We start from the raw sequence: 22,767 nt of genomic DNA, 5'->3' as shown, positions 1-22,767 counted from the left end.
TGTTTTATAAACAACAGAAGTAGATTCTTTTCATGACATGAGGTATTTCAAGAGTCACGTCATTTTACCAATGAGGACTTTATCCCATTTGTATCTGCAGGTCTTTCGTAAATTCTCACTGTTCTACTTCATACCAGTACACATGCTGTCCTTACCCCATCTACCTTTCAAGCTTCTACTCACCCATTAAGATCCATCTGAAGCATTATAGCCTCTAGAATGTTTGCTCATATCCCTCAGTAGGAGGTTAATCATTACCTTCTACTGCTGCCACTGAGCCCTGTACTCTGCACTCTCTGTTGGCTTGTATCATATTCTATTACAGTTACTACTTACATGTCTGTCTCTCTTGCTTGACTCTGAGCCCTTGGGGGCTCTTGTGCCTACAGCGCCTACAGGAAGCCTGGTGCTATCACCCATCATCACTGACAGAAAACAGTACCTATGTTCCGAAGGACTGTATAGGTTGTCTCCATGCCAGCATGGATGTGGTCAGACACATGACAGTGTATCAGCCATGTTCCTGGGTGATCTGCAAACAGCTCAATGGTTTGGAATGTCCCAGGAAAGAGATCGTACACATCTTCTCGGTAAGATTTATCTATCTGCAGAAAGAAGGTAATAATGATAAGAGCAGAAATCAATAAAACTGGGGACAGAAAAATAATAGAGATAAATCAAAGAAAACAAAAGCTAGTTCTTTGAACAGGTCAATAAGATTGATAAACCTGGTGGTACCATCCTCCACAATGGCCCCCAATGATACCTGCCTCCTGCTATTCATAACCTTTGGAGTCCCCTTCTACATTGTATGAGAGTTGATCTGTGAGACCAATAGCATATAGCAGAAGTGATGGCATGCTACTTCCAAAAGACTTAGACCCTCTCTCTTGCTCTCTTTTCTTGGAATAGTCGTCCTGGGAGAAGTCAGCTTCTATGCCATACCCATGTGGTGAAGAACTGAAGCCTTCGTTTAACAGCCCTGTGAATGATTTTGGATGTGATTCTCCAGCCCTAGTCAAACGTGATGACTACAGCTGCAGCTGACATCTTGATTGCAGCCTCCTGAGAAATGCTGAGTCAGAACCAACTAGCTAAACTACTCCCAGATTTTTGACCCTGAGAAATTGTGAGTTAGTGTTTGTTGTTTTAGGCAACTAAGTGTAGGAGTAATTTGTTATAAAGCAATAAATAAGTAATACAAACCCCTAGACAAACTGGCCAAGAAAAAAAAGACACAAATTACAAATATTAGGAATTAAAGAGGGGACATCACTATAGACCTTATAGACGTTGAAAAGGATAATAAAGGAATATTTTTAATAACTGTGAATTCTACAACTTAGATGGTATGGACTCACTCCTTAAGATGAAAACTACCTGAGATCACTATTCAGGTTACTATTAAAGAAAATGGAATTATATTAAGACTTTCCGACAAATTAAAACTCTGGGTCCAGATGGCTTCTTTGGCAAATTCTACAACATTTAAAGAAGAAATGATACCATCAAAGAAGGACAATCCTCATGCGGTTTCACTCATATGTGAGATATAAGAAATAGTGAAAGGGATTATAAGGGAAAGAAGGGTAACTGAGTGGGGAAAAATTAGAGAGGGAGACAAACCATGAGAGACTAACTCTGGGCAACAAAGGGTTGCAGAAGGGGAGGTAGGTAGGGGGATGGGGTAACTGGTGACAGACACTAAGGAGGGCACTTGATGTGATGAGCACTGGGTGTTATAGTATATGTTGGCAAATTGTATTTAAATTTGAAATAAAGATACTATAGAAAAAAAGAAATGATACTAATATTAAAACAAACCCTTCCAAAAGATAGAAGAGGATAGACCACTTCCAAACTCATCTTATGAGGCCGACATTACCCTGATACCCAAATCATACAAAGACTTTATGAGAAGAGAAAGCTACAACCAATATTCCTCATGGAAATAATTGTAAAACCCTTTAAAAATACTAGCAAATTGAATCTAGCAATACATAAAAAGCATAATGCATTATGACAGAGTAAGATTTATCCTGAGACTGAAAATTGGTTCAATATTTGAAAGTCAAACTATGGGGATGTCTGGGTGGCTCATTTGGTTGAGCATCTGCCTTTGGCTCAGGTCATGATCTCAGGAGTCCTGGGATTAAGCCCCACATTGGGCTTCTAGCTCAGTGGGAGTCTTCTTCTATGCTCCTATGCCCATCCCCCCTATTTATGCTCATGCTCTCTCTCAAGTAAGTTTTTTTTTAAAAGAAAATCAATCTATGTAAATCACCAGTTTACTAAAGAAAATCATCCAAAAACTAAAGAAGAAAAATGTGTTCATCCCAATAGATGCAGACAAAGAATTTGACAGAATTTAACATCTGTTCATGATTAAAACCATCAGCAAACTAAGAGTGGAAACTTCTTCCACTTATTAATAGGATCTAGAAAAAAACTACAGCTAACTTTATATTCAGTGATAAATAACGGAATGCTTTCCCCCCTAAGACTAAGGCAAGGATATTCATTTTCACCATTCATATTTAAGAATTATACTAGAAGTCCCAGCCACTGCACTAAGGGAAGAAAAAGAAATAAAAGACATACAGATTTAAAATAAAGAAATAAAACCATCTCAATTCACAGAAAAGAAGATTGTCTATGTAGGAAACCATCACCCAAAATCCATAAAAAAGCTACTAGAACTATTTATCAGAGTTGTAGGATATAAGATTAATTATATAAAAAATCAATTATATTTCTATATATTGGCAATGAAAAAATTAGAAATTGAAATAAAGTCTATCACCAAAACCTATGATATTACTTAGGTAATAATCCAACAAAATATATACAAGACCTGTATGCTGAAACTACAAAATACTGACGACAGAAACAAAGAAGATCTGCATAAATAGAGAGGTATATCATGTTCATGAATTGGAAGACTTAATATTGTTAAGATACCAATTGTCCTCAAACCCATGTACAGATTCCAAGCAATTTCAATCAAAATCCTACAGGAATTTTTAATAGAAATCAACAAGCCATTTCTAAAATTTATATGGGAAGGCAAAGATCTGGAATAGCTAAAACAATCATTGCTTGATTTAAACACCTACTCTCACACTAAAGTAATCAAGACAGGATGGTATTCAAAAAAGGACAGATACATAGATCAACGTAACAGAATAGACATCCAAGAGATAGACCACCTTATATATGATCAATATGATTTTGACACAGGGGGAGAAAGAATAGTCTTTTCGATGAATGGTATTGGAATGACTGGACACCCATATGTAAGAAATAAACCTTGAACCATATAAAAAAGTTAAAATGGATCAGAGGCCTAAATATAACACCTGAAACTATAAAACTGCTGGAAGAAAATCCTTGTGACCTTAAGTTAGGCAAAAATTTACTTTCACACCAAAAGCATGATGCACAAAAGAAAAAAATGATAAACTATACTTCATTAGAATTTTCTATTCTTTGGAAGATAACATTAAGGGAATAAAAAAGATGAGCCACAGACTGGGAATAAATATTTGCAATCACATAGCTGGCAAACTATTTGTATGTAGAAAGCCCACAAACTCGAAGATAAGGATATAAATAACAAAATTTAAAAATGGACATAAAACTTGGACACTTCACCAAAGAAGATTTACAGATGGCAGATGGTAAATAAGCACATGAGAAGATGCTCTTTATATCATTAGCCATTTGGAAAATGTAAACAAAAAACAATGAGCTACCAGTACACTTAATAAGATGGCAAAGAAAAAAATAAAATAAAAATGGAAGATACCAAGTGCTGATGTGGGTGTGGAACAGGTGATGCTCTTATACTTTTCTGGTGGGAATGCAAAATGATACTGTCTCTGTGGAAAATACTTTGGCAGTTTCTTATAAAGTTAAGCATATACTTATCACATGGTCTGGCAATCCAACCCCTTAGGTATTTTCTCAAGGGAAATGAAAACTTGTGTTCACAGGAAAATATGTCACAATATTTATAATTTTATTTGTAATACCAAAACCCAGAAAGAACCCACATATCCCTCAGTGGGAAAATGGATTAACAAACTGCAGTATATTCATACACTGGACTACTACTCAATAATCAAATGGATCCAAATACTGATACACACAAGATGGACACAATTCAAATGCCTATACTGAGTGAAACAAGCCCGTTTCAGAATGCTGTAGATGGTATGATGCCATTTATACATTTCAGGAAAGGCAAATCTATAGAGAGAAAATATATCAATATAGCAAATATATATATCAGCAAAAGGAAGTAGCTGACTGTAGAAAGTGCATCAAAGACATTTGAGGGAGTAATGTAGATGTTAATTAGCATTAATCATGCTACCATATGTGTTTTCCAAAACAGAACTGTACCCTAAATAGAGGGACTTTTACTCGATGTCAATTGTACTCTAATTTTTAAAGTTTATAGATGTATACAAAATAATTGTATAGGTGTATAGGATAATTTTTACAGTTTTATTAAATTTTATACATTTTTAATATATTTTTAAAGATGTGAGTTGAAAAAGCCAAGTTCTGAAAAGCAGCATAGCCATTTAATATATAAAACTATAGCCACTATAAGCTAGTACTTGGTGTCTTAAACTATGTTAAATAAATACACAGAGGGGAAATATTAGGTGTTTTATTAAAGTTACTATTTATTGCTGTATAGCTGGAAAAAAGAACAAAGCAGTTATTTCCACTGCATTGGAATTCTTTTTTATTCTTTTTCTTTATAGGCTGATTCACTAAGCCTTTTGGGATGATGGCCTATTCATTCTTTCCTTCTTTCTTTTTAAAGATTTTCTTTATTTGAGAGAGAAAGAGAGCATGAGCAGGAGAAGTGCAGAGGCAGGAGAAGCAGACTCCCCACTGAGCACAGAGTCTGAAGTGGGGCTTAATCCTAGGACCCTAAGATCATGACCTGAGCTGAAGTCAAACCCTAACTGACTGAACCATCCAGGTGCTGCAGGATGATGGCCTATTTAGACCTTATACCTGGGATTCTGATTCCTCAGGACTGGTGTAGGGCCTGGCGATCTGTTTCTTAAACAGCTGGGTGATGCTGTACAGCCAGTACCACCCAGATAGTACAGCTTGAGGCTAGACAGGCAGAAGGCTATACATGGTCCAGCCCAACTCCGTAAGACAAAACAAAACAAAAGACAAAAAATAACGAACAACCACAAACAAACAAACAACAAAACAACCACAAACAAACAAACAACAAAACAAAACAAGATAAAGTTTGGGAGCCCAAGCCAGAGCTCAAAGTATCTCCTTTACTGGATAGGGCTATTCTGATAGTTAATGACATAGAAAAGAAAGGGAAAAAAACAAAAGTGAAAGAAAAAAAGAAGTTTAAGAAAAAAGGAAAAACCAGTACATGTGCTTTCACATACAGTATTAACAGCATAATCCAGAGTGGTAAAAATTAGAATGATGAGTAGTCTGATGAGAATACTGATGAGAAAATTCTCTTCTGAGGCTTGGAGAGTTTCTCACAAGCACAACAAAATATATGTACATATTAAGAAATATCAACTGGGGGAAGGGTATAATCACATTATTCTCTTCCACTTTCTAACATGAACCTCATAAGCCTTATTGCTAAAACCCATCTTTTTTCACAGTGAACATACATTGAATCTTTTAGTTCAAAAAGTCTTTTCCGAAGCATATTCCTTATACTTACCTTGAAAAGAAAACTCTCAGCATGATAATGGATGGTGTGTATGTCCACTTCACTTCCTATTCCCAACAGATACCAGTTTGTCATCGTATCTTCATTCATGATAAGGCCATGGAGATTCCCAAAAATCTTTCCATTGATAGCTAAGAAGGTGAAAAGAAAATATTCTTTATAAGTGGTCATTAATCTGGCTTTAGAAATGATTCAAGATCTTTAGGTTACCAATATTTTCATCTACCCGATAAACACATAACAAACTTACACCAATGTCCCCACCATTCTAGGCCCAAAATCCAGGTTAATAAGAAATCCTTATAAAAGCCAGAAAAAAGAAGGCACAGTTTATTTTTAAAAGCTACATCTTTGGTAGCAGTGTGTTTTGTTTGTCTGCTTGCTGGTTTGGCATGTTCGCTTTGTAGAGTGGGTTACAGGCTCATTTCTGAAGCAGCCATTATTTATACCATTCTGTAGACAAGTGAACGATGACACGAGAATCGGTTATATAAATCAAAACTGAATGAATTAGAAGCTATTCCCTCGATATTTCACTTTCTGAGAACTAGTTTGGGGCAAGTTATTCAGTATGGCTGAATTGCCAAAAGAAGGAAAGCTTCACATGGGATGAGCCCATGCCAAAGCAAACTCATGACTCGGTGGACATGATGGGGACTCTCACTCTGCTTTCTTTTCTTTCTTTTTTTTTTTTAAGATTTAATTTATTTATTCATGAGAGACAGAGAGAGAGAAAGAGAAAGGCAAAGACACAGGCAGAAGGAGAAGCAGGATCCATGCAGGGAGCCTGACGTGGGACTTGATCCCGGGTCTCCAGGACCACACCCTGGGCTGAAGGCAGTGCTAAACCACTGAGCCACCAGGGCTGCCCTCACTCTGCTTTCTACTAACTTTTTATTCTGGTCATCATGCCACAATTAAATGAATTACATTTATTAAAAATAGAGAGCATACTAAGAAACTTTTGGGAGAGGGAAGCAAAATTGTAGGGGAAAGAGTAGCTGAATTAGAAATCAGCCAACATATTCCAATCGATGTTAACAATTAGCTAACTTTGTGACCTTGGGCAAGGCCTATCTTTTTGTATACTTTTGGTCAGAAGTAGATCTTGGTGAGAGAGTGAGAATGTGTCAATTAGAACATATTATTCCCACTTAGAAAAATTACCTTAAATTACATAGAATTAAATAAATAACATAGACAATAACACATTAAAACAGAAATTTGGTGATGATATTTCATGTCCCAGAGTCAGTTAAGCCAGGCTCTTAAATTTGATTAGCTAGATGTATGGTGTATTCTTATAGAAATATACCAATAAGTCATATAATTCATTTTTAAATTAATTTAAATTAATTTGTGGTTTAGAGATCCCAGCCTTCAGAGATAGAGCTCCCCCAAGTTGCACTGGACCTTGCTGGCAGTCAACCAATGGCTTAGTTCATTCCCTCGGAAGGAAAGTTTTAGAGGACTTTCATTAGGCCAGGTGCCCCTGGGACTGAGGAAGGATTCAGAGGAGGCCGGGACCTCCTACAGTTTTAAGAATTTCTGTGAGCTTATGTCAGCTTATGTTTTTAAACCTCTGATATACCATGCATTTTGTTGCTTTCTTCAAAATCGTCACTGCGCTTAAAATATCGTGGATCTTTATTGAGATACTTTTTAATATTGTCATCCAGATACCAGGATTCATTCTCATTAAATACCAAAAACAAGAGAACGAATTCATAATCAACATCGCTTCTTCTTCCCTTCTCATTCAACACTCCTTCTCTGCAAATAATCAGAGGACCCATCAAACCACTGTATGTATCCTGAAAGAAAAATAAACTGAATTAGATAAGCCTTTAAATAATTTAATAACACAGATTAAGTGCTAGTAAGAAAGTCATTATAAAAAGACTGTTGACCACAAAATAATAATTTTTTAAAAGATTTATTTATTCATTGGTGGGAGAGGAGCAGAGGGAGAGGAAGGGAGAGGAAGAGAGAGAAGCAGACTCCTCACTGAGCATGGAGCCCCTGTGCAGGGCTCAATCTCATGACCCTGAGATCACAGCCTGTGTGAAAACCAAGAGTCAGCCACTTAACTGACTGCACCACCCAGGCACCCTTACCACAAAATAATTACTAAGAAGCCCTGAAGATGTAGGAATGTTCCTAAAAGTGAGCTACAGAGTCACTTCTTGCAGTACTGAATCTGTGTCCCTCCCTCATCACTGAGTCTCCAGAGCACAGTCCAGTGGCTAGTACATAGAAGATGCTCAATAAATATTTCTTGAATAAAGGAATGCTTATTTCTATTTTCCTGTTTGCTTTTCAAGTGAGACAATATATATACAGATGCTTATATTCCACTTTCTATGGGTAAAAGTGAACAAGGTGGGATCCCTGGGTGGCGCAGAGGTTTGGCGCCTGCCTTTGGCCCAGGGCGCGATCCTGGAGACCCGGGATCGAGTCCCACGTCGGGCTCCCGGTGCATGGAGCCTGCTTCTCCCTCTGCCTGTGTCTCTGCCCCCCTCTCTCTCTCACTGTGTGACTATCATAAATAAAAAAAAATTTAAAAAAAGGGATCCCTGGGTGGCGCAGCGGTTTGGCGCCTGTCTTTGGCCCAGGGCGCGATCCTGGAGACCCGGGATCAAATCCCACATCGGGCTCCCAGTGCATGGAGCCTGCTTCTCCCTCTGCCTGTGTCTCTGCCTCTCTCTCTCTCTCTCTCTCTCTCTCTCTCTCTCTCTGTGACTATCATAAGTAAATAAAAATAAATAAAAAAAAATTAAAAAAAAAGTGAACAAGGTAATTAGAAAATGATATAGGACTGTGGATGACTTCCATGTCAAATTGTTCATCCCCAAGCTTTCTTCTGAAAGAAAATTCCTACATTTCCAACTGCTTATTTAGATATTCCACCTGAATGTGCATCCTGCAACAATTCAATCTGCTGAGCATTTTTAAGTGGATTTTATTTCCCTCAAAACATGTCTTCTCCTGAACTCCCTATTTCTGTTAATAGCACTATGCTATTTTCTGTCATTTAGGTCAGAAAGTGATTTCAGTGTTTAATCTTTCCCTTATCCTCACTTTGTCCTATCTGTTTGCTGTCAAATCTTGCATTTCTTTTCCCTTCACAATGCCTCTTCATTCTGTGACTTTCTTTCCATTCAATTTGCCATACATCTAGTGTAGGATCTTACTGCCTTACCCTGGACTAGAAATTGGCTCCTCTCTGGTCTCTGGCTTACCTCACCTCCAGCCTATCCTTTTGACTACCATCAGATTAATCTCATCACTCCCATTCCAGCACTCTTCAGTGACTTCCTAGTGATATTCTTGCTGGATAAAATACAAATCCTAGATAGGTCCTTAAGCCCCTCATGTGCTCCCCCAATGGATTTTTCTAGCTTAAGCTCCCCAAACTGCTTTCCTTTTGTACCTTATATGATAATCAGAAGGATGCTCAACATTTATTTACTAGCAGTGTTCTCTCTTCTTAGATTCTTTTCTAAATGCTTCCTATATATATTTATTGGGGTGTATAAAGAAATAAACAAATGCAGGTTGCTCATAATTCCAGTACATAACTTTATTTTTTCAAACGTCTTGTATTTCTCCCCTGAATCCTTGCACTGTCCAATACAACTCAAGGATGTTAACACAGCATCTAATATTTAAGAGGAAATTAAGATAATCCTTCACCTTTTTTAAAATAATAAGCAATGCTTATATATCAGATATGACTTTAGTTTGGATTTTGATTTATGACATATAATTAGAGACTAGTTGTTTTACATACACATATCTGACTCAAATTCAATATTGAATCTTTAATTGCTAAGTAAAATTAGTCTATTTGTTATTCAAATAGTTTGTAGTTTCAGTTATTATGTTTGGGGTCTGCTTTCTTTCCTGAGTCTGGATAGTAATGGTAGTGCTTTAAAAATCATAGAATTCACACATGAAAAACCATGATATAAGTTACATTAAAATATATTTTCCTTTGTTTTATGATTATCTATTTACATATTCTCTTTTGCTTTCAGCTATCTTGTAAATTCTAAATTTTATTACTGAAACTTTGCGATTTTATCTGGGTTTTTAAAACACATACTTTAGATTGAGGGTCAGCAAACTTTTTTTGGTAAAGCACCAGAGAGTAAATATTTTTTCTTTGTTGGCCATACTGTTTCTGTCACGACTACTGTTAACAAAGAGATGATAGACTCCGAATGGAGTCACTAATGCTAAGCCTATGTCACCAAAACAAGACTTAATATCTAACTTAATTATAGTTTCAACTTCTCCCAGGAGTGGAATCTTAATCTGGAGTTACCTGGAGTTACCTGGTTATCACTAGTGAGATAATCTGCCTCTGCTATCCCCTAAAGGAAGGTGACCTTGCCACAAACTATCCATTTTTTACTAATAACTTTCTTATTCCACCCCCCTTCTGCTACAAAAGTCTTCCATATGGAAGCTCTCTTCCATTAAAGCTCTCTTCTATCTGCTAGGTGGGATGCCGCTTGATTCATGAATAATTGAATAAAGCCTGAAGGACCCGAAAATGTACTCAGTTGAGGTTTTTTTTAAGATTTTATTTATTTATTCACAAGAGACACACACACACAGAGAGGCAGAGACATAGGCAGAGGAGGAGAAGCAGGCTCCATGCAGGCAGCCCGATGTAGGACTCGATCCTAGGACTCCAGGATCACACCCTGAGCTAAAGGCAGATGCTCAACCACTGAGCCACCCAGGTGCCCTGAGTTTTGTTTTTTAAGAGAATTGGTATCAGTGATGGAATCCAAAGGACATTCCTGATGGCTTTAGGGACAATGAGAAACACAGGCATGATACCGGCAGACCCTTTGAATTCTCTTTCTTGCTGTTTCTGAGGGCTGTGGGTAAGCTTTTCTTGGTTCTGAGCTCCACTCTCTTTGTGTCAAGCTCTCAATCTAATTAGCTTTCCATAGTTCCCCATTTGATTGGAATCTCCAACCTTTGGTTCAGTCCTCAGATTTCACATAGGGAAGTGCTACTGGCTGGAGTCAAACAGGATCTGACTTAAAACCTGGGCTCCGTTGGCCTCGGTCCAAAATAGATTTTTATTTAACTTTTTTTGTGTAAGTAAAGGCCATTGTTAAGCCAAATGCTGCAAAATTGGTGGGCATGGGCTGAGCATTTAAAAGCTATTAGGGCATCTGCTATACCTGACTTTAAGACTTTAAGAATAGGTTGGTCATGGAATGGGTTAGATTGATACTAGGTCACTCACCAACTTCAAGAAAATGTGTGTGTAACAAGGCACACTGTAAAACACTACATAATCCCCAACCCAGTAGCATATCCCCCTAAGTATTAGTTTGGCTCCAAGAGACCCAGGGGTTTAGCTTTAAAAAAAAAAAAATCCTCAAATTCCAAAGAGTTGAGCATGCCCTCTTTTGGCACATCTGCTTATTTTATGTCTTAGAACTATGGTCCTAGAAGCTGTAAATAGTACCCAAATCGCAAAATCTAACTAAAGACAACCTAGAATTGCAATGGTCATTATGGGGAACATTCCAATGATACAAGATTTTTTATTTAAGAAGTGCACTTACAAACAAGGATTTCCAAATCAAGCAAACAAAATGGGATGACTATTTTAACTGTATGTAAAAACTTCCAAAAAGCTTTAAGATTCCAAAATAACTTCATTAAAAGTTTCCTCACAAAAGACTAATGAAAAATTAAAGATGCAGAAGGTATCTAAAACAATACCAAGGCCTTCCTCATCACACTCTCCTAGGGGTCCATCATCAAAACTTTGGCCTAGAAATTGATGTCTCATTTTTAATCAACTGGGACATAAGGAGAAAGACTGTCCTCAAAGGTTTTGTGCGTATCCTTCAATATTAACTCAAATGCCCCCATATCTACCTTCAGAGGAGGGTCCCCGATGGCCCCCTCCCAGAGTTGACAAGACTCTGATGGATTTTGTGTATTGCTGTGTTATTCCCTTTAAAAGACCAGGGGAAAAGAAAATTAAAATGAATTTAAAACCTTGCCAAATTCCAGTAGATAGTGGAGCCTGCAGAGAGGGATCCTGAGAAAACTACCAGAAGCCAGAGGAGGGTAAGAATCCTTACCAGAGTCGGCTTTCCTGAACCTCTGTCTGTAGTGTCCAGTCAAGTGAGGAAAATAAACTTCATGTATCCTTTCCTTTCCAAATCCATACCTATTGGTTATTGATCATTTCTTTCCCAGGGATAGCTATTGCCCACTCACTTGCTTTGTTTTATGTCCTAAGAATTTGGCTTTCCACCTGCCAGGGACGTGCAGGTTGTCATTTCTTTCTGTTGGCAGTCTTTGGGTATGACTTTGGATCTTAGGAAAGTAGTAACATTTTTACCCTCTTTCAGGGACTGTTTTTTATATATGGGGTGGGGGGAGGTATCAATACTGCCAGAGATATTCTCATGGCTAAAAACTGACAAAATATTTACAAGAATTTTTAAAGTAGTTCTGTGGTGGGAGGTTGGCCAAATTGGAAGCTGATATTCAGAGCCTGGTAGAACCATTTTTTAGATCTCCTTCCCCTAGCAAAAATAAAACTATGTATCCAGAGGGAAAGAAAACCATCTCAAACATTTGTAGAAGGATTTACTAAAACATTCCAGAGACAAACAGCTCTAAATCCAGGACACAGAAATCTTTTGATTTTCATCTTACTTGGAAATCCTCTCCTGATATATATTTTAAAAAGCAAATTGAAGATAATGATGTTAGGTGGGTAAATCAGCCTCTTGGTATTATTTAGGCTGCAGTCCAATTCTTAGAGGAATTACAGCAACTACCTTTATCTCGCATACCTTGACAAAACCAAAAATGCAGCTCTAGAAACAATTCAGAATCTACCTATTCTATTTACCACTCCCTCAAACCTCCCCTATTCATTGCAAAAGCCTTGTAAATATTGTAAAAATTCTAGCCTTAGGAAACAAATGTATTTTTGGAAGACCTTGCATTCTTTCCCTGTGCCTTTGAGATTGTAAATATTTTACGTGGTCTTAACTAGGAACTCTTATCTAGCCATCTCCGTGAAATACAAACTTCATGGAGGTAATTCTTATCAAAGAAAAACAAGGGGGTGAAGACTTTCTTTGGAACTTGGGCAAATGAAAAATCATAATTGTCTTCTCCACAAATATTAATAAAAAACTTTGACCATCCTAATAGGTAACTGTAACTTCTTTCATCTACCAGAAACACAATTTGGATCCAACTTCTTTTATACTAGTGGATTTTGTATTATTGTGCTTGAATCATTGCAAAATATTAGAACAGAATCTGTAAGGTGTGTGTGTGTGTGTGTGTGATAGATGTGTGATATTTTCTACGTGGGGATGGTATTGCCAAAATGAATTTGTAAAAGAGCTCTAACTGACTTATAGAAAATTAAGTACTTACGTGAATTAAGTATAAAATTCTCAAAAATACAATAGAAACTAACCCAATTGCGTTTTGGGTTTATGTGATCTGGAAAAATATTCAGTATTAAAGATAATTTAAGTTTGATGGCTTAATTAAAAAATGTACATGTCTTTAGAATTATATAATGCAAACCTACTTTGCATTATCCAACTTTTATTCTACCTGGCTTTATTGGTCAAATAAGTCATATTACCGCTGTTAAAAATTTTGTCAGCAAGAAAAATAACTTTTATGATGAAATTTTTATAATTAATCTAAACATAATTGTTGAAAACAAGTGAATTAATTAGATGTAACTGGACTTAAGAGTTTTTAGGTGAACTTTTTTTTTAATGTTTGATGTTTTTATTTAAATTCTAGTTAGTTAATATACAGTGTAATACTAGTTTCAGGAGCAGAATTAAGTGATTCATCACTTACACATAATACCCAGTGCTCATCACAAGTGCCCTCCTTAATGAACACTCACCATCTAGCCCATCACCTCAACTCCCCTCCATCAGTCCTCAGTTTGTTCTCTTACGGTTGGCTTCCCTCTGTCTTTATCCTCCTTCCCCTTTGTTCATCTCTTTTGTTTTTTAAATTCCACATATGAGTGAAATCATATGAGATTTGTCTTTCTCTGACTTACTTATTTCCCTTAACATAATACTCTCTAACTCCATCCACATCATTACATATGACAAGATTTCGTTCTTTTTGATGACTTAATATTCCATTACACACACATATCACTTATTCTTCATTACTCAATCAATGGAAACTTGAGCTTGGCTCAAGTTTGGCTATTGTTGATCATGGTGCTATGAACATCAGGGTGCATGCACCCCTTTGAATTTATATTTTTATATCTTTTAGGCAAATACCTAGTAGCGCAATTGCTGGATCCCAGGGTAGTTCTATTTTTAACTTTTTAAGGAACTTCCATCTTGTTTTCCAGAGTGACTGCACCAGTTTGCATTCCCACCAACAGTGTAAAAAGGTTTCCCTTTTTATTCATCCTTGCCAACATCTGTGGTTTCCTGTGTTGTTAATTTTAACCATTCTGACAGGTAGTGAGGTGGACTCTTATTGTGGTTTTGATTTGTATTCCCTGATGATGAGTGATGTTGAGCATCTTTTCATGTTTCTGTTGGCCATCTGGATATCTTTTATGGAAAAATGTCTATTCATGTCTTCTTAGCATTTCTTAACTAGATTATTTAATTTTGGGGTGTTAGGTTATATAACCTTTAATATATTTTGGGTATAACCCAGAGATGTCAATTTGCAAATATCTTCTATTCTGTTGGTTGCCTTTTAAAAGTTTTGTTGATTATTTCCTTTGCTGTGCAGATTTTTTTAAAATAGATTTTTAAAATTAATTAATTTATTTATGTAAGAGGATGGTGGGGGCAGAGGGAGAGAGAGAGAATCTCAAGCAGACTCTGTGCTGAACACAGAACCTGATTTGGGGGGGGGGTGTAAATCTCACGACCTTGAGATCATGACCTGACCAAAATCAAGAGTCAGATGTTTAACCAACTAAGCCACCTAGGCACCCCCAGAAGCTTTTTAACTTAATGAAATCCCAATAGTTCATTTTTGCTTTTGTTTCCCTTGCCTCCAGAGATGAATCTAGTAAGAAGTTGCTACAATGTCAAAGAGGTTGCTGCCTGTGTTCTCCTCTAGGATTTTGGTGGTTGTCTCATTTTCATCCATTTTGAATTTATTTTGTATATGATGTAATAAAGTTTCCAGTTTTATTTTTATCGCTGTCCAGTTTCCCCAACACCATTTGTTGAAGAGACTGTATTTTTTCCACTAGATATTCTTTCCTTCTTTGTCAGAGATTAGTTGACCATATAGTTGTGGGTTCATTTGTGCGTTTTTATTCCATTCTCTGATCTATGTGTCTGTGTTTGTGCCAGTACCATACTGTCTTAATGATCACAGCTTTGTAATATAGCTTGAAGTCTGGAATTGTGATACCTCCAGGTTTGCTCTTCTTTTTCAAATTTTCTTTGGCTATTCAGGGCCTTTGTGGTTTCATACCTTCAACAATAATGGTATTTTATGGAATGTCTACTTAAATAGTATTTCCACATCTTTTTGGTAACTTAAAACCTTTGAGTTTTGCTAAGTGAAATGAAATGATAAATAGTAATTTAATATCTAGATCATTTCCAGATAAGATAAAATACTGAAATGCTAATTACTGAACATGGGTTTACTTACTTTTTTTTTTTTTATTTCTCATTACCAGGAAGTTTGAGACATTTGGGTCTATTAGTAAACAAGTTTTATGCCACATGAAAAATTTACTGTGAGGAAGAACATATTTCCACAAATCATAAAATGTATGTATAAATTTGGCAAACCACAGAATGCTAGTGTAGAAGACAGTTAACAATTGTTTGCTTTTTAAATTTTTTCACTAGGAATTAAGGTGTTAAAAATTCAATATATATGCAGGACGCCTGCGTGGCTCAGCAGTTGAGTGCCTGCCTTTGGCCCAGGGCATGATCCCGGGGTCCTGGGATCGAGTCCCTCATCAGTCTCCCTGCATGGAGCCTGCTTCTCCCTCTGCCTGTGTCTCTGCCTCTCTCTGTGTGTATCTTTCATGATTAAATAGATACAATATTTTTAAAAATTCAATATATGCAAGCTTCTAGAAGCAATAAGGGACACAACTCTGTTTGCAAGGAAACTAGACTGTGTGTTTTTTATAAAAGAAGGTCTGAGAAATGGGGATACATTTTGTTGAGAGAAAAGAAAGTAATTTTGCCCTAGGTGGTGCTGGTTATTTCAAACTAGGATGAGGAAAAACAAGGACAAAATTTGGAGGTAAGAAAGGAAGTTGTAGAAGGTTTGCAGGAAGCAATTTTGGGAAAGAAATTTTATGTGGTTAAAGCTGCCAAGACTATAATAAATTAAAATTAAAAAAATATTTTAATAGTGAGAGTACACTGATATATGGGAAATATATGGGAAATATGATATATAATATATGATATATGGGAAATTCCACTGGCCTCATGGAATGAATTTGGAAGTTTTCCTTCCACTTTTATTTTTGGAATAGTTTGAGAAGAATAGATATTAATTCTTATTTAAATGTATCATAGAATTTACCTGTGAAGTCATCTGATCCTCAACTCTTGTTTGTGGGAGTATTTTGATTACTGATTCAATTTCATTACCAACAATTGGTCTGGGGATCCCTGGGTGGCGCAGCGGTTTGGCGCCTGCCTTTGGCCCAGGGCGCGATCCTGGAGACCCGGGATCGAATCCCACATCAGGCTCCCGGTGCATGGAGCCTGCTTCTCCCTCCGCCTATGTCTCTGCCTCTCTCTCTCTCTCTCTGTGACTATCATAAATAAATACAAATTAAAAAAAAAAACAATTGGTCTGTTAAAATTTGCTATTTTTTCCTGATTTAATTTTTGAATATTTTGTTTGTTTGTTTTATTGCTTTTATTTTTTTTCAGTTTTTGAATATTATATGTTTCTGGGAACTTATCCATTTCTTCTAGGTCATCCAATTTGTTCAATAATTTTTCATAAATTCTCGTGTAATCCTTTACAGTTCTGTGGTGTCAGTTTTTATTTCTCCTTTTTCATTTCTGATTTTTAATTGAGTCCTCTCTCTTTTTTTCTTAATGTGTCTAAAGGTTTATCAATTTTGTTGATCTTTTCAAAGAACCAGCTCAAGGGTTTGTTGATTTTGTCTAATGTATTTTTTAATCTATTTTTTTTAGTCTCTGTTTCACTTCTTTCTGCTCTGATCTTTATTATTTCTTTTCTTCTACTATTGTTGGGCCCTGTTCTTCATTTTCTAGCTCCTGTAGTTGTACGCTAGATTATTTGAGATTTATCTTGCTTCTTGAGGTATTGCCATAAACTTCTCTCTTAAAACTGCTATGGCTGCATCCCAAAGATTTGGGGCCATTGTATTTTCATTTTCTTTTGTCTCCATGTATTGTTTCTATTTTCTCTTTGATTTCTTGATGGACCCATTTATCGTTTGGTAGCTTGTTGTTTAGCCTCTTTTCAGGATTTTTTTTCCTGTTCTTGGCTTCTAGTTTCATATAGTTGTGGTCAGAAAGGATGCTTGATATGATTTCAATCTTCTTGAATTTATTGAGACAAGTTTTGTGGCCTAACGTGATCTGTCCTGGAGAATGTTCCATGTGCACTTGAAAAGAATGTGTATTCTGCTGTTTGGGGATGAAATGTTCTGTACATATCTGTTAGGTCAAAGCCATTGTTTCCTTGTTGATTTTCTGTCTGGATGATCTATCCATTCTTTTAAGTCCCCTACTATTATTGTATTATGTCAATTTCTCCTTTTATGTCTGTTGCTTTATTTATTTAGGTACTCTATGTTGGGTGCATAGATATTTACAATTATTTTATCCTCTTGTTGTTTCCTTTATCATTGTGTAATGCCCTTCTTTGCCTCTTGCCATAGCCTTTCTTTTAAAGTCTATATGTCTGATTTAAGTATTGCAACCCTGCCCTTTTTTTTTCACTTCCGTTTGCATGGTATATTTTTCTAGCTCTTTGTTTTCAGTCTGTATGTATCTTTACATGTGAAGTGAATGTCTTATATGTAGCACATAGATGGGTCCTGCATCTTTAACCAGTCAGTCACCCTATGTCGTTTAATTGTAGCATTTGTTACATTTATATTTGAAGTATTATTGATAGTATATATTTATTGCCCTTTTGTTAATTGTCTTCTGCTTGTTTTTATGATTTTCTCTATTCTTTCTTCTCTTGCTTTCTTCCCTTGCAGTTTGATGGCTTTCTTTAGTGTTATGCTTGGATACCTCTCTCTTCATTGTTTGTGTATCTATTATAAGTTTCTGATTTGTGGTTACCATTAGATTTATATGTTATATCTTATGTGTATAGCAGTTTATGTTGTTAAAGGTTGCTTAAGCTCAAACATATTATAAAAGCACTAAATTTCTACTTCTTTCCACATTTTATGTATGTGATCTCATATTTTGTATCTTTTTATCTTGTGTTTCCTTTGACTAATTTTTGTAGATATAATTGATTTTTACTACTTCTGTGTTTTAACCTTCATACTGGCTTTATAAGTGATTAATCTACTACCTGTACTATATGTTTGCTTTTGCCTGTGAAATTCTTTCATAATTTTCTTCTTGCTATGGCCTTTTTGTCATTCAAAGAATTTCCTTTGACATTTCTTCTAAGGCTGGTTTAATGGTGATAAACTTAACTTTTGTTTTTCTGGAAAACACTTTCTCTCTCTTCCTATTGTGAATGATAAATGATAACTTTACTGCATAGTGTATTCTTAGTTGCAGGTTTTTACCTTTCAACACTTTGAATATATTATGTCACTCCCTTCTGACTTGGAATTTCTTGTTGAAAAATCAGCTGATAGCTTTATGAGGTTTCCCTTGCATGTAACTGTTTTCTTTTCTCTTGCTGCTATTAAAAACCTCTCTTTATCATTACTTTTTGCCATCTTAATTATTATGTGTCTTAGTGTGCATATCCTTGAGTTAATCTTATTAGAAGCTTTCTGTGCTTCCTGACTCAGGACATCTGTTTTTTTCCCCAGATTTGAGAAGTTTTCATCTATTATTTCTTCAATTAAGTTTTATTCTCCTCTTTCTCTATCTTCTCTGGGGCCCCTATAATGTGAGTGGTATTATGCTTGATATTGTCACTGGGTTCCTTTAATGTATCCTCATTTTTAAATTATTCTTTTGATTTTATTTTTTTTTAAATTTCTCTATTTGGTTGCTTTCCATTATCCTGTATTCTAGATCACTGATCCATTCTTCTGCATTCTATAATCTGCTGTTGACTCCCTGTAGTGTGCTTTTTAAATTTCAGTTATTGAATTCTTCATCTCTGACTGGGTTGGGTTTTGTTTGTTGTTGTTGTTGTTGTTGTTTTGTTTTTTGTTTTTTGTTTTGTATTTTCTATCTCTTTGTTGAAGTGTTTGTTGAGTTCATCAACTCTTAAGTCCAGTATCTTTATGACCATTAGTTTGAATTGTTTATTAGACATATTGCTTATCTCTATTTCATTCAGCTCTTTTGCTGTGATTGTGTCTTATACTTTCATTTGAGACATATTCCCCTGTCTCTTCATTTTGTCTAACTCTCTATGTTTGTTTTTATGTATTAGGGAGATCAACCACATCTCCTGCTCTTGAAAGTATTAGCCTTAGTAGAAGAGGTCCTATGGCACCCTGTAGCACATTGCACTCTGGTCACCAGAACTAGGTGATACAGAGGTGTCCCTTATGTGGGTTGTGTGCCTCATACTGTTGTGGCAAAGATGTGCTTACCTTCAGAGCAGTGAGTTATAATGATCTGTTTTGCCTGCTGTGGATGCACTGGGCAGGCTTTGGTCCCTGTGCCATTGAAGGGTCTGTCTAAGGCTGCTATGGGTTCATAGATGGGGAAAGATCAGTATGTTACCCTGATACCAAAACAGATAAAGACACTACAAAAACAAAACAAAACCCAAACTATAAGCCAATATCTCTAATAAACATAGATACAAAAATCCTTAACAACATATTAGCAAACAGAATTTAACATTACAGTTAAATTCATTCATCACATTCAAGCAGGATTTATTCTAGGGATTTAAGGGTGGTTCAATATTTGCAAACCGATGTGATATATCATATTACAAGAGAAAAGATAAAAATCATATGATCATCTCAATAGATGCATAAAAAGCAATTGACAAGATACAACATGCATTTATGATCAAAACTCTCAACAAAATGAGTCTAGGGGGAATATATTTCAACATATTAAAGTCCATATATGAAAATCCCACAGCTAACATCATCTTCAATGGTGAAAAAAACTGAGAGATCACCTGTGATCAGGAACAAGACAAAAATCACCACTCTCACCATTTCTATTCAACATAGTACCAGAAGTCCTAGCCATAGCAAAGAGATGAGAAAAAAAAAAATAAAAGTCATCCAAATTGGTAAGGAAGATGTAAAACTGTCACTAATTGCAGATGACAAGATGATAGCATCATGTCCTAAAGAAAACCTGAAAGACCCCACCAGGGAACAATTAGAACTTATAAATGAATTCAGTAAAGTTGCAGAATACAAAATAAATGTACAGAAAACTGTTGCATTTCTATACACTAATAGTGAAGTATAGAAAGAGAAAGTAAGAAAATAATTCCTTTATAATTGCATCCAAAAGAGCAAAATTTATTTTTATTTATTTATTTATTTATTTATTATTATTTATTTATTATTTTTAAAAGATTTATTTATTTATTTATGATAGACATAGAGAGAGAGAGAAAGAGAGAGAGGCAGAGACACAGGAGGAAGGAGAAGCAGGCTCCATGCAGGGAGCCCGATGGTTGGACTCGATCCTTGGACTCCAGGATTGCGCCCTGGGCCAAAGGCAGGCACTAAGCCGCTGAGCCACCCAGGAATCCCCCAAAAGAGCAAAATATTTAGAAATAAAATTAACCAAAGAGGTCGACTGTAAGACCTGCACTCTGAAAACTATAAAGGATTGATGAAAGGAACTGAAGATAACACAAACCAATGGAAAGATATTCCATGCTTGGATTGGAAGAATACATGTTGTTAAAATATCTATACTACCCAAAGCAATCTACAGATTCAATGCAATTTCTATCAAAATACCAACTGCACTTTTTACAGAGGTAGAAGTAACAATACTAAAATTTGTATGTAACCACAAGATTACAAATTTTCAAAGCAATGTTGAGAAAGAACAAAACTGTAGGTATCACAATCCCAGATTTCTTGATATACTATAAAGCTGTAGTAATCAAAATAGTATGATACTGGTACACAAATAGACACACAGATCAATAGAACAGAATAGAGAGACTAGAAATAAACTCATGATTACACAGTTAATTAATCTATGGCAAAGGAGACAAGAATATACAGTGGGGAAAAGACAGTCTCTTCAATATGCTGGGAAAATTGGACAGCTAATTGAATGCAAAAGAATGAAACTGAGTGTGTCACTTTCTTACACCATACACAAAAATGAACGGAAATATATTAGAGACCTAAGTGATACCTGAATCCATAAAATGCCTAGAAGAAAACAGATAGGACTCTCTTTGACATCTGCCTTAGCAACATTTTTCTAAATATATCTCCTCAGGCAAGGGAACAAAAGCAAAAAATAAACAATTGTGATTACACCAAACTAAAAATCTTTTGGACAATCAACAAAACCAGTAACAAAATGAAAAGGCAACCTAATGAATGGGAGAAGATACTTGCAAGTGATTTTTCAATTAGCGATTAATATTAAAAATATATAAAGCACTTATAAAATTCAACACCAAAAAAACACAAGTAGCCAAATTTAAAAATGGGCAGAAGATTTGAATAGGTATTTTTCCAAAGAATATATACAGATGACCTACAGACACATGAAAAGATAATCAAATTCACTAGTCATCAGGGAAATGCAACTCAAAACCACAATGAAATATCACCTTCCACTCATCAGAAGGACTAGAATAAAAAAGATAAGAAATAACAAATATTGGTGAGGATGTGGAGAAAAAGGAATCCTCTTTCACTGATGATGGTAATGTAAATTGGTGTAGCCACTGTGGAAAACAGCAAGGAGATTACTCAAAAAATTAAAAACAGGGGAGCCCCAGTGGCTCAGTTGGTTGGCATCTGCCTCCAGCTTAGGTCATGATCCCCAGGTCCTGGGATAGAGCCCCACTTGGGGCTCCTTGCTCATCAGGGGACCTACTTCTCCCTCTCCTCCCTGCTCATGCTCTCTCTCACCATCTCTGTCTCTCTCTCTCTCAAATAAATAAATAAATAAATAAAATATTCTAAAAAATTAAAAAAAGAAATGCTATATGACTCAGTAACTACTAGGTATTACCCAAGGAAAATAAAAACACTAATTCAAAAAGACATATGCATCCCGATGTTTATTGCAGCATCATTACAATAGTCAAGATATGGAAGCAACCCAAGTGTTCATTTATAGACAAATGGATATAGAAGAAGTGATATATATATATTAATATATATAACATATATATGTGACAATTACCCATCATGTTATAATGTGTATATATATGAATATTACCTATAAAAAAGAATTTGTGAGACTTTGTGACAGCATGGATGGACCTAGAGGATAGTACACTAAATGAAATATATCAGACAGGGAAATTACCATATGATTTCACTTCTAAAAAGTGAGAAAAATCTAAAACCTAAAAATGAACAGAGAAAGAAACAAAGAACAAACAAGCAAACAAATAAAACCGTCTTAAATACAGAGAACAAACTGGTGGTTGCCAAAGAGGCAATGGGTAGGTGAGTGGGTGAAATAGATAAAGGAGATTATAGGGTACTAACTTCTAGTTATACAATAAATTAATTTAGGGAATGAAAAGCACAGCATAGGAAATATTGTCAATAATATTGTAATAATGTTGTAGGGTGACAATGACTAACACTTATTGTGGTGAGTATTGAGTGATATATAGAATTGTTGAGTCAATATGTTGTATCC

At 35.8% G+C, this 22,767-nt stretch overlaps 1 protein-coding gene across 2 annotated transcripts in view; it reads right to left on the bottom strand.

The window, feature by feature from the left end:
- HEPHL1 (hephaestin like 1) overlaps window positions 1–22,767 on the bottom strand; it is an 87,116-nt gene that overhangs the window by 2,170 nt on the left and 62,179 nt on the right. For both annotated transcript variants that reach the window (XM_055320691.1, XM_055320690.1), the window contains 3 exons: window positions 7,335–7,557; window positions 5,735–5,874; window positions 443–605 (listed from right to left, as the gene is read on the bottom strand). In XM_055320691.1, coding sequence (XP_055176666.1) covers window positions 443–605; window positions 5,735–5,874; window positions 7,335–7,557 — 526 coding nt within the window. The remainder of the gene's footprint in view (window positions 1–442; window positions 606–5,734; window positions 5,875–7,334; window positions 7,558–22,767) is intronic.

This window comes from Nyctereutes procyonoides, unplaced genomic scaffold (assembly GCF_905146905.1).
Source record: "Nyctereutes procyonoides isolate TBG_1078 unplaced genomic scaffold, NYPRO_anot_genome, whole genome shotgun sequence".
Taxonomy (NCBI): domain Eukaryota; kingdom Metazoa; phylum Chordata; class Mammalia; order Carnivora; family Canidae; genus Nyctereutes; species Nyctereutes procyonoides.
This window is presented reverse-complemented; position numbering and strand designations above follow the sequence as displayed.